This window comes from Ailuropoda melanoleuca, chromosome 12, assembly GCF_002007445.2.
Source record: "Ailuropoda melanoleuca isolate Jingjing chromosome 12, ASM200744v2, whole genome shotgun sequence".
In the NCBI taxonomy this organism is placed as follows: Eukaryota; Metazoa; Chordata; class Mammalia; order Carnivora; family Ursidae; genus Ailuropoda; species Ailuropoda melanoleuca.
The window spans coordinates 41,878,731-41,890,601 of NC_048229.1; the positions used below are offsets into that span (position 1 = coordinate 41,878,731).

At 64.0% G+C, this 11,871-nt stretch overlaps 1 protein-coding gene across 3 annotated transcripts in view; it reads right to left on the reverse strand.

Annotated features, from left to right (window-relative positions):
* Positions 1-398: 398 nt before the first annotated feature.
* Positions 399-11,871, reverse strand: part of LRP3 (LDL receptor related protein 3) — a 30,715-nt gene continuing 19,242 nt past the window's right edge. The window contains exons 1-8 of one of the 3 annotated variants that reach the window (XM_034638454.1): positions 10,840-11,258; positions 9,900-9,947; positions 4,651-4,789; positions 3,497-3,568; positions 3,036-3,250; positions 1,524-2,640; positions 1,283-1,415; positions 399-1,049 (exon numbers count right to left, since the gene is read on the reverse strand). In XM_034638454.1, the coding sequence (XP_034494345.1) occupies positions 465-1,049; positions 1,283-1,415; positions 1,524-2,640; positions 3,036-3,250; positions 3,497-3,568; positions 4,651-4,664 (2,136 nt within the window). In that variant the 5' untranslated portion in view covers positions 4,665-4,789; positions 9,900-9,947; positions 10,840-11,258 and the 3' untranslated portion in view covers positions 399-464. Of the gene's footprint in view, positions 1,050-1,282; positions 1,416-1,523; positions 2,641-3,035; positions 3,251-3,496; positions 3,569-4,650; positions 4,790-9,899; positions 9,948-10,629; positions 10,709-10,839; positions 11,259-11,871 lie in introns of those variants that run through there. The other 2 variants (XM_034638453.1, XM_011216655.3) reach the window with 2 other exon arrangements.

Sequence of the window (11,871 nt, forward strand, 5' to 3'; positions counted from 1 at the left end):
CCCCTCCTCTGGGCTGGCTGGGAGGACGGGGCGGGGAGGGGGGAGGGCTGAGCACCAACACAGGGCCCTCTGTGGACGGGGTCCGTCATACCCACGATCCTGTTCGGCCCGGCACAGCTCTGGCACCCTGGAGGGTGAACGAAGCGAGAAGCCATGGAAGAGTCCAGAGAGCCCTGCCCTAGCCCTCCTGCTGCCCGGAGATGGAGTCCCAGAATGGAGGAGGGAGAGGGAGACCCCAGGGTGTGTGCAGCGGGGCTCCTGACTCCACCTGCCTCCTCACTTCAGCCCCCACGGCCCCCCGCCCGCCATGCCCACCAGGGCTGGGGTGCCAAGGCAGCAAGCCGGCGGCTGGGCTTCCGGGCAGCCTCTCTGTAAGAAAGAAGGACGCGGAGGCAGGGTAGAAATGACTGTGTATTCCCTGGTTACAAAGCGGGGCTGTGGCGGTCACCAGCATGTCCAACGGGTCAACAGACCAGCAGGGCCTCATCGTCACTGGCCTCCAACGTTGGGGAGCAGGGTGGTGGGGGACTCCTGCAGACACCCAGTGGCTCTGGTGGGTGGGGGCCTAGGGTGCTGCTGGCAGTGGGAGCCGGGGGGTGAGGGTCCTGGGCCGTGCAGGGCTCCCGAGGCATGTCCACGGGGGCCGGGCTGTCCACCAGAGGGTCCCTGCCGGCTTTTCTGTCCTTGTCCACCAGCCTGCACTCCGGGTCCCGCAGGCCAGAGGGGGGCAGCACGGCAGATCCGACTTCTGGCCCATGGCCTGGGGCACTGGGGGGCCCGTCCCCAGCTGCCACGGGGCTGCCTGTGTCCGTGAGGGGTGCTGGGGGGTCCGGAGTGCTCCCTGATGCAGGCTGGAGGAGCCCGTCACCTAGCACCGTCTGTGAGGTGCGTGCGGCTGTCAGCAGTGGGATCTGTCCCCGCGGCACCCGCGGCCGGTGAAAGAGCCGGTTCCAGAGGCGGCCAAGGCGGCGGCGGGACGGCCCTCGGCGGGAGGCGTGGCGGCGCATCTGTCGCCGCATGGCTGTGCGAAGGTTCTGTAGCACCGAGGCCTGGAGGGGGCGGTGGTGGCGGAGGGCACAGAGGTCAGCACGACCCCAGGAGACCAACGTGTTCCCCCTGACCGTGGGCCCCCCACAGCACTCCCTGCCGGGGCCTCACCTCCCGCCTCCCTCGACCCTTGGGCCATGCGCTGTCCGCCTGGCCCCTCGGTCTCCCGGCTGGCCGTTCCGTGAGGTCCAAGCGGGCACCTGCGTCCCAGGGGGTCTCACCCTCTGGCACTCACCTGGGACGCACTGTAGACGGGGAAGTCCTCCACGGGCGGAATGAGGCCCTGTGCGATGAGCTGCCCGTAGGACGGGGGTGCCTCCCGCCGCACAAACTCGGCCTCCAGGCGCGTCATCTGGGTCTCGAAGGCCCTGAAGGCAGCAGGCAGGAGGGCGGCATGGCGGGGCTAGCTAGGACCGCACCCCACCGGCCCTCCACCACGACCCCCCGGGATGCCTGCGAGCCGCCCGCCCGCCCACCTGTACTCCTGCGTGCGCAGCGAGTAGAGCTTGAAGGCGCAGCCCAGCGCGATGACCAGCAGCAGGCCGCACACCAGGCTGCCGATGAGCGCTGCCGTGATGACCTTGCGGGGCACGGCCGCCAGGCAGCCGTGCTCGTCGCTGCCATCCTGGCAGTCCTCCTGGCCGTCGCAGCGCCACGTCTCAAAAATGCACAGGTTGGTGCCGCAGTGGAAGGTGCCGGGCTGGCAGGAGAAGCAGTTCTTCTCGTCGGCACCGTCCGGGCAGCTCTTCTGGTTGTTGCAGCGGTCTGCGGGCGCGTAGCACAGGCCGCTGCCGCCCTCGCAGGGGTACTGGTCTGGCGGGCAGGCGGGGCAGCCCTGCTCGTCGCGGCCGCTGGCGCAGTGCCACCAGCCATCGCAGCGCTGGGGCTCGGAGAAGCAGCCCTGCTCGCCCGCGTCGCCCGCAGCCCCCTCGCCGCCGCTCCCGCACGGCTGCTCCCACGGGAGGCAGTAGCCCTTCACCTGATAGGTGGCATTGAAGCCATGGCCGGCGCTGCGGGCGCGGGCATGGTAGGCCACGGTGAGGCGGCCCTGGGCGGCCTCGAGGCTCACAGGCCGGTGGTTGCTGCGGTAGGACAGCGTCTGCAGCAGGCGGTCGCCGCGCTCGCCCAGGCCCTCGTACACCTGCACGTAGTCGTCGTAGCCCAGCCGCAGCTCCAGCTGCAGCAGCACGCGCCGCGGGTCCTGCGTGTCCACCAGCCACGTGCAGTGCAGGTCCGAGGGCCCACGTGCCGCGCCGAACAGGTCTGGGGAGGCGAAGGATCCGTAGAAGCTGCCCAGCCGCCGGCCACATGCCAGGTCAGGGCAGCCCGCCTCGTCAGAGCCGTCCCCGCAGTCCTGCGTGCCGTCGCAGCGCCGCTCGGTGGGCAGGCAGCGGGTGGAGCGTGCCCCGCTGCAGGGGAAGGTGCCCCCGGGGCACAGGCTGCCCGGCGGCTCAGAGGCGGGCGCCGAGCAGTTGCCCTCGTCCGAGCCGTCACCGCACTCATCCACTGTGTTGCACTGCCATGGGCCCGGCAGGCACTTGCCGTTGTCGCAGCGGAACTCATCGGCCTGGCAGGACGCCTGGCCCAGCTTACCTATGGGGCGGAGAGCATGGGGGACGGTCAGGGGAGAGCAGAGCCTCCCTCCAGCGGGTGACTGGGGCCAGGAGCAGGCAGGGTGGCTCCCCTGTCCCAGCCCAGCCTCTGCAGGGCCTCTCCGTGCCCAGCCGAGGGGCGGAGACTCTTCAAATGCCCGGGTGGGCTCAGCCCTGACTTGAGCCAAGGGTGAGGGGTGAGCCACCCATTCTAGCCAAGTCTGTGAAGTGGGGTCAGTGAGCTCGAGGGGCTTCAAGGCACCCTGAGGCCCAGTCCCCTGATGGATGGGGCTGCTGGGGGAAACCCAGCAGGGAGTGGGCCAGGAGAGGGTGCTGCCAGGGCCGTGGGAGCCCACGTGCCCCTGGTGCCCGGCCCCACCCTGCTGCCAGCCTCACCTCGGATGTACGACAGACGGAAGCCCTGGGCCTGGCCGGAGCTGGAGGCGTCGGAGTGAAAGAAGATCCAGACGTGGTCCCGGGCTGAGATGAAGGCAGGTGGGATGGCAGAGCCGCAGAGCCGGAAGGCCTCCTGGCGGGGTGGGGCCGCTGGGCCCAGCATGAGCCAGTCCAGGGAGCACTGGTGGGACTCCTCCACGTCAAAGTTGCGGAAGCTGCAGGCGCAGAGGGGAACGAGGACCGAAGGCGTGGGCGGGCAGGCAGGGAGCCTGCAGACCTGAGCTCATAGCAAGGGTAGCCAGCCCCATGGGCCCCTGCACTCCTCCACTCCGGGCCTCTCGGTGGGACCCCTGCCACCACCTGGGGGCCTGAGGGTGGCTCCAAGAAGCAGCAGCACGATGTGGACAGCCCCACTCTGTGAAGGCCTCCCCTTGTCCCTTTCTGCCCTCCGTCACACACACCATGCCCCATCAGGGACAATTCCTTCTGCCGACACGCTGCCTTGAAGGGTCCAGATCCCTCCCACGCCGGGTCTGCGGGGATAGAGGGAGTAGATGCACATGGGGCTGGCCTAGCCTGCCGCTGGGTGACAGCGTGTCACCTGGGCAGAACACTGGTGCCGGCCCCCCCGGCCCAGGCTGTGGGGCAAGCAGGCCACAGGAGAAGGGAGGACTCTACAAGTGGCCAGTAAGGGTGGAGGCTTGGAGGTGAGCGCCTGAGAGCCATGGCCCTGTGGCATAGGCAAACAGGCACAGACCCCAGGACAGCCCCTGCTGGCGCACATCACGCCCCTATGCTTTGGAGCCAGGGAGTACCTGGGCCTTCTGGGCTTTGGCACACAGGAAAGTGGCACCCTGACCAGATGCCCCACGGCCACCCAGGCCAGGGTTCCAGACTCAGTTCCAATATCTCACCACCTCATCCCAGCCCCCTCTGCACGACCCTGCAGCTGGAGCACCTGGGCTCCTGCCTGGCTCCCTCTCCTGCCGAGACTGCCCCGAGGCCCCTGGAGAAACCCTGCTCTGGGCTCCACGCCAGCCTGGCCTCAAGCCCCCTTCAGGACAGAGAAAACACTTCGCCACCTCAGAGCCGGCTGGGCCATGGCCCCAGTGCCCCGGGCTCCTCTCCCTGGCCACGCTGAGGGGATCCACAGACCCGCAGCCCATGAGAGAGGCTCACGCGGCAGAGGTCCAGCAGGAGAGGCGGCCTGCTGCAGGGGCCCACAGACACCCGGGGAGCTGGGCACACTCACATGCTCACACGTGCACACGCAGATGCTCACACGCACCTGTACTTACACACACCTGCCCCCTGTACCTGCTCATACGTGTGCTTGTGCTCACGCAGACACTCGCACACACCTGTACTTACACACACACCTGCTCTCTATACCTGCTCATACATGTGCTCGTGCACACGCACTCACTCACACTTGTACTTACACACACATCTGCCCTCTGTACCTGCTCATACGTGTGCTTGTGCACACGCATGTGCACACACACGTATGCATTCACGTCTGCTCACGCACATGCAACATTATGCACACACACACATGCTTACTCAGCAGGTGCAGGCCCACGGAGTTCCCTTCTGACGCCCTGGGTCCCCCTACCTGATGGTGATCATGTCCCCACGGTCACCCTGGATGTACCAGCTGCAGTTGGTGCCCGGCGGGTAGTTGAGGGGCCAGGCTGGGCTGTAGATGACGCCGCGCCTTTCCGTGTGCTGCTCCAGCTTCCCACTACAGGCAGCTGTTGGGAGAAGAGGCTGAGAAGTGCCGGCCTCCCCTCTGGGTGGGAAGTGAGGTGCGGGTGCACTCGAGCCCCCCCTGGCTTGAACACGGGCCTTCCCCAGGGTGAGATCGAGGCCAGACAAGGGTGGCCACGGCCAGGGCAAGGCCAAACTCAAGACTTCATGGAAGTGCATATGGGGGGCCAAGGACCCACAAGGGCTCAGGGCAGCCTTGGCCCCCAACCCCACCCTGTGCACTGGAGCATGGGTCCTATCGCCCATTGCCGGCAGGGCTGGTAATAAGCCCACCCACAGCCCCCTTGGCACCTCCAAGGCGCAGCCTCTTGGCCTCAGCTCAGTGGAGAAGTCTGCACCCCTAGGCCTCTCTGGCCTGCATGGGCAACCCGCCGTGGTTCCCTGCCTGCCCTACCAGGGACAAATACAGGCCTCAGCCCCAGCAGGGGAGGGGCTCTGCTCACCCAGCACGGATTTACTGAGTACCTACTAGTAGCAGGCACAAGCACTAGGCATGCTGAGTTACACAGTCAAAAGCCCCACTCCGTGGAGATCATAACACAGGCCTGCAGGGAGGCAGACATCCTGGCTGGAAACACAGGCTGGGTCTGATCACACCTTGTGTGGCCCTGGGGTTTCATCCTGAGCATCAGTGGGAAGCCACCGGAGGTAGATGTCATAACCAGACAAGGAAACAGGCTCAGAGAGGGTAAGTGACCTGCCCATGGCCACACAGCAGTAAGTGACAGAGTCAGGATCGCCCCTGGTCCCCTGGTGGGATCAGCATCTCACTGCCGGCCTTAAACCAATGCATTTATGAAGTGTTGACCATCTGCTGCCTCAGGGACCAGGGCAGGCTATCATCCCAGCGATCAAGGAATGCCACCAAGCCCAGCCCTGCAGGCCTCGCTTTACCCACTTCATTACTCAAGCCTCTGCTTCCAGCTCAGCCAGCCCAGGCTGAAGACTCCAGAGCCCACACTGGTGTGCCCTGGCCCTCCCGGGACCAGACAAGAGCTCTGCACTTGATCGCACCTACCCCTTCCAGCCCCTGCAGCCCTTCACCACACCACCGCGTCTGAGCCTCACAAAGCCTGTGGCAAAGGCATGTTCCATTATACAGATGGAGAGACTGAGGCCAATGACACCTCCTCCCCGCTCTTGCACTGCCTGGCCCCTTCCACTGTTGCCCTGCAGGCCAGGGTCTGTCTGCCGGCTCTCAACAAGACTCCAGGTGCTCCCGTGCTCTTAGGACCGTGACCATGGCGGTCCAGGTGTTCCAATACCATGACTAACAGGGAAGTGGAAACCCCTGCCAACAGCTCACAAAAGCATCAAAGGACTAGAAGAGAAACACCCACACTTGACCCTAAAACAAGGCTGGCCACCCACAGGTTGCCATCAGAGCCCCAGTAGTCCCTGGTCAGCAAGGCACCACCCCAGCTTCTCTGCTTGGCACTCCCACGACGCCTGGAGGGCCAGCCTCCCCGACCCGCAGCTTTCTCACCCACCAAACAGGAGCGATGAGAGCACGCAACAGGGGAAGGACAAGGGCCCCTCTGACAGGTAAGGCACCAGCTTTGTGGGCCTCACAGAGACTGTGGGTGCTGCCCCGGGAACCTGGGAGGTGTGAGGTTAGAAAAGCCAGAAGAGGCTTCTCCTCCTGGACGGCGCCGGGCAAGAGGTTCACAGGCAGGGAGAGCCTAGCATGGCTGGGGTGCGTCTCCCCCCCACATCAAATCCACATGGTAAACCCGAAGTCAGGAGACACCGTCAGCCAGGGCAGGAGGCACCCTTTGTTGCCCGGTCCCCACAAAACAGGTCACACTTACCCTGGCAGGGAGGCCCGCCTTCCTCAGGGACAAAACACTCAGAAAGGCCAGGTTCCTCACTCCCGAATCCTACGGGCATCACCTGCCTCAGCCAGAATACACTTCCTAGACCTACGTCTGGCCCTACTTTCCAAGTGTCTCGGACCAGCAGCCAAGTCAGGAGCAGACGACTAGCAGCTACCAGCCCAGCTCTGCCTCTCAGCAAAGCCCCTGACAGCATGTCCGCCCAAACAGCCTCGCCCCCTGAGCAGCCCCCAGGGCTGCCCCAGAAATTCCCACATAGGGGGCGGCAAGAGATCATGTTCTCTGCAGCTGTCAGCCTGGCCCACGCGGAGGGCACATGGAGCAGGAGAGAGGCCAGAGTCCATGCAGGGCGCTGGGAGCCCTGGTCAGGGCCTCCTGACTGGACGCTGCTTGGCCTTGAGCCTGGAGGCGGGGACCAGCTCGGACAATAGGCCCCAGGCGTCTCCGTGATGGCAGCCTCCCTCCCACCCCAGGATCCAGGCACAGGTGGGGGAAAGGCCTCACGAGCCCACTCCCAGGGCCCACAGTGCTGGGTACACCATTTCGCCCTAGGCCTCAACTTGTCCATCAGTGAAATGGAGGCCGTGGGTGCGGCGCATCTCAGAGGGTGGTTGGGAAATTCAAGGAAAGTGGCGGTCTCTAGGCAGACATTCATGTGACGGGGTGAGTGGGGGGACACCCTGTGGAGGTGAGGATCTGACAGAGTGTGTGATGATGGGTGGGCAGTGAAGGGTGCTGGGAGGACTGTGTGTTTGCAGGATAGGGTTCGGGGGGGTGTGGGGGCTTTAACTACAGGTGACCTGCATTCACTCCAGCAGAAGACTGCTCAGCCCTCGGGCCAAGGTGGCCTGCTCAAGGGGGCAAGGGATGACCGAGCACTTTCAGACCAGCGAGCGCCCTTCTTTCATGGTCCAAAGACTTGCGAAATACTCCCGAGGAAGCGTGAGCAAGGCCTGATGGAGCACAATTTGCAGGTCTGGTTTCCAGAGGCAATCAACGCTCTAGACACCCTGGCTGCTAGAACCACACGACAGGGAGCTGGGAGCCCCGAGCCAGCTGAGTGGAAAACAGCCTGAAGACTCTGTCCCGGCTCACGGCACTGGCGTCACAGCCCCCCCGCCCCACCCTGAGTCCAGGCGCGGGAGGTGGGTCATTGGACCCAGTCGGTGTCCGCCAACCTGGGACAGACACCTGGCAGGTCTCCAGGCAGTCCAGCCAGGCCCTTGGGAGTGTCTGAGCGGTCACCTCAGGCAGCCAGAAGCTGGTGTCCACCCCTCTGGGCAATGCTGGAGGGACAGAGCTAGACTCCGGGAGAGCTAGGGCCCCCACCACCTGTGGCCACACAGGCCATGCACGCAGCTCAGGCCTCCGAGACGCCGTGCATAGGCACCATGACGTGAACAGCGGACCCCAAAGTTGGGTGACATGGGCCCTGCCAAGAACAAAGTGGATGCTGGCTAAAACCTACCGAACGTGCAGACGTGCATGGCTGTCTTTCTCTCCCTGGCTCTATGAGCGAACCTTGACCCGGGAACATCACTTTCTAAACCGGGGACACAGGCACGTGGCAGATGTGTTCAAGGCCACACGGCCACCCCCCACACGGGCAGGAGGGCTCGCCTGGGCTCACATCTGCAAGACCTGACCTCCCCCACCATGGCCACAGACCCCTGACCCAGTGGGACCAGTCAATGTCCTCCAGGAAATTGGGATGGGGAGACTGGGCAGTTCGCTGCGGGGGCCAGGACGGCAGGCGGCGCTAGGACTGGCTTGGTGCTGAGGAAGTCAGGGCCCCGGGCCAGCTGCGTCAGCAGAGGAGGCCAGACTGCGGGGAGCAGGAGCCGACGTGCAGGGGAAATCAGGAGGGAGCCCGAGGGGCCACAACTGAGAGATGGGCGTGCAAAAGCAGCTTCAGTGGGCGCTGGGCCTCCCCATCCCAGTGACCGCAGCCCGCAGAGACCCCTGTCCCTGAGCCAGCCTCAGTGGCTTTCGGCTACAAGGTCCTGAGCAGAATTAGAAACCCCAGGTGCCTACAGCCCACAAGGCAGCACAGCAGACAGCAAACAGCAAACAAGTCACAAGCCCCCCACAGCAGAGATCGCACATTCTCCCCAGCTCCCTAAGGCCCTTCTCAGATGTCTCCTGGTGGCCCCAAGGGCCATGAGGGCTGGGGCTTTCCCATGGCAGTCCCCTCAGCAAAGAGCGAATACCCTTGATGGCCTCAGTTGCCCCTCCCACTCCTGACAGTCTTCGAGGTGCCTGGCACGGGGCCCAAGCACAAAGATGGCCTGTGGATGGTTGGCCCCACTGTGACAGGCAGGGGGACTGGGCGGAGTTCTAGCCCGTGTTTCTTAGATCCCATAGGCCACCACTAATTCCAGGGCCAAAACATGGGCCAAAGTGTGAATCTCTCTCCTGCACACCAGCTTGCCTAGGGCTGGTCTTGCTCAGACAGGCCAGGTGAACCCAGGCGGAGCCACCTTCTTTTCTAATTTGCATACCAAGCCCCCCTGTCCTGGGTCATCCCGGGCCCAAGTACCAGGCAACGAGAGACCACCCCTAGAGCCTCAGGCCAGCCAGAATTCTTCAAATTCACCAAGCCTGACCTGTTTCCCCGGCCCTGCCTTGCCTTTCCCACAGAAACTCCAGGATCTGGCCTGGGCCCTCCCCCAACTCCTGCGTCTGCCAGACCAAGGCTGGCATTCCCCCTGTGGCCCCATGGGGTGTGGCACGTCCCTTCCTCTCAAGACGCATAAGTAGCGAATTCTTCTGTCAGTGGCATTGGCCTCTCTGTGTCATCACTCAGTCATACCTTGATAAGCTAAATCCCAGGTAGAACTTTAAACACGCACGCCTCTATCTCATGGTGCCTCGTGGCCTCGGGGAACCCCACAGCCTACAGGAAGCACAACCTGTCAAGTACGCTGGACCCGTGACAGTTTGCTAGTGGCCTTAAGCCACCATGTGTCATGGCCACGCTGAGCACCTTGCCTCATTTGCCCATTTGACCCTAATAACCAGGCTTTGAGGTAGGTCCTGTTATTGCACCCATTTGACAGAAGAGGAAACTGAGACTCAGGGAGGTGTAAGCTTGCCCAACACCAAATGACTCCTTTGTGATGCAGAAAAAATGCACAAGGGCTTTAGCTGGAAGAGGCCGGCTGACCTCAGGGGTGGATGGGCCCCAAAGGCCTGTCCTCAGAGGTCAGTAAACCAGAAGGGCAGGCAGGAAGGGAGCAGAGAGAAGCATCTTACTCACCTAAGGCAGGAACTGCACTGCTGAGCCGCCCGGTGAGAACGATGTTTACTGTGGGAAACACAAAGAGGAGTCAGTGGGGTGCAGTGGCTCTTGGGGTCCAGACATCTGCCCTGGGCCAACAGCAGTCCTGGATGGGCACAGGACAACACAGCCAAACTCCAGGCTGTGTCTTTTCGTCTCACAGGACAAGGCCCGGAGTGCTGCCAGAGATTTCCCCTCCCACCTGGTCCTGCTGGGATTCGTGGAGGGGTGGGCCCTCGTGGGTCTCAGGACCCCCACCCTCTGGGCACAAGCCTGGCTGAGCAGACCACTCCTACTGCTCCCCATGCCTGCAGATTCTAACTCATGTGGGAAGCGGTGTGTTTCCGTCTCCCCTCTCCAGCTTGGAAACTCGTGTGTGGACCACGCTGGTTCAGCCTGGATACGGGCTCTGCCTTCAAGGGGCCCGACCCCTTGGAGGAATCCCTCTGAGGGACCCTGCCAGCCACCTGGTCTACCGCCAGCCAGGGAGGGAGGAAGCAATTCTGACTACCCCATTTTACAGGGATGCACTGATAGCGGGATTCAAGGTCCACCTCACTATGCCATGCTGACCTTGAGAAGAGAGGCAAAGAACTCCCTGCCACCCACCCCCTCAAGTATCCACCGCCATGGGGTTTGTCCTTTGCTTTCACCTACTGCTTTCCTCCAGCGGTTTCCAGGACCAGGAGGAGGATATGGACAAACTCACCTTCCCGGGGTTCAGGGTGCCCCCTTCCCCCAACATCAAGGATGCCAAGGGAGGCAGAGAGCATCTCTGCAGGGTCAGCCTCCACCTGGTGAGGATGCAGGGGCACATGGCCTCTCTGAAAACCCCAGGCTCTGCTACCAGAGCCAGGGCCGCATCAGGGCAGGGAGGGCCTTGGGGAAGCCAAAGGGCCTGCCCTCCTCCCCTGCTCACCTGGGAAGCCCAGCACTGGGCAGCTCAGAGTCCAGAGCACATGACGCTAACAGACTGGGCAGTGGGCACTCCGCGAGGGGTCCCAGCCCTTACTAGACTTTCCCACACCTGAACCAAGGGGCCTTCCACAAGACTCAGAGTTCCCTGATCCTGGCCTCCAAGAAGAGGGTGCGGTTTAAAACGGACAGGTTTCTTTTTCACTGTGTTATTTCAGTAGCTTCAGGCAAACCTATGGGGCTTACAGAATCTTCACTAGTGGCACGGCAGGGTGTCCCCTAATGACCCCAAGCTCGGATAATGGCCTCCCTCCTTCATCATGGTAAATAAAGGAGCCATGTGGGTTGAGGATTTAACTCCTTTCTTCCCCTCTCCCTCACACACAGCCGTGGAACGGTGGGCAGAAAAACTCCTGGGTAGGGCGGGAGTCCTTCCCACCGAGGTGCCAGGCCCGAACAGGTCCCAGCCCCCACCCCCAACTACCACCAGACACACCGCTCTGGGCTGAACGGGCCTGCCCCTCTGGGTCTAAGAGACACAAAGGGAAGACAGGAGTCACACTCGAAGCTGCCTCCGGCCCCGGCGTCCTAACGGCGGCTCCCCCTGGCACCCGCCCCCACCCCAAGTCCCGGCAGGAAACAGTTCCTTCAGGGGACAGCCGGCCGCACACCCGCCCGCCTCGCCTTTGTCCGCAGCTCCGGAGGCCCCAACCCTGACAGGCCCGGCGGAAAGCCACTGCCTGCCCACCCCAGCCGCCCGAGCCGCCCGGCCTTCCCGCGCCCCGCTGCCCCGGGCTCCACGTGCTGTTCCGAGCAGGACGCGAGCGGGACGGGAGCCGGGGCTCGGTGGCCAGAGTCGCCTCCCAGGCCCGAGAGCGCAGCAGGCCGGGGCGGGAAGGGGGAGGGGTGCTGGGGGCCGCCCTCTCGCGCAGGGCCCGCTCTGGAAAGCCCCGGCCGGAACCCGGGAGCGGGGCGGGCCGGGGTCGCCCCGGGAGCGGCGCGGAGCTGCGAGGCGGTGGCCCGGACCCGCCCGGCC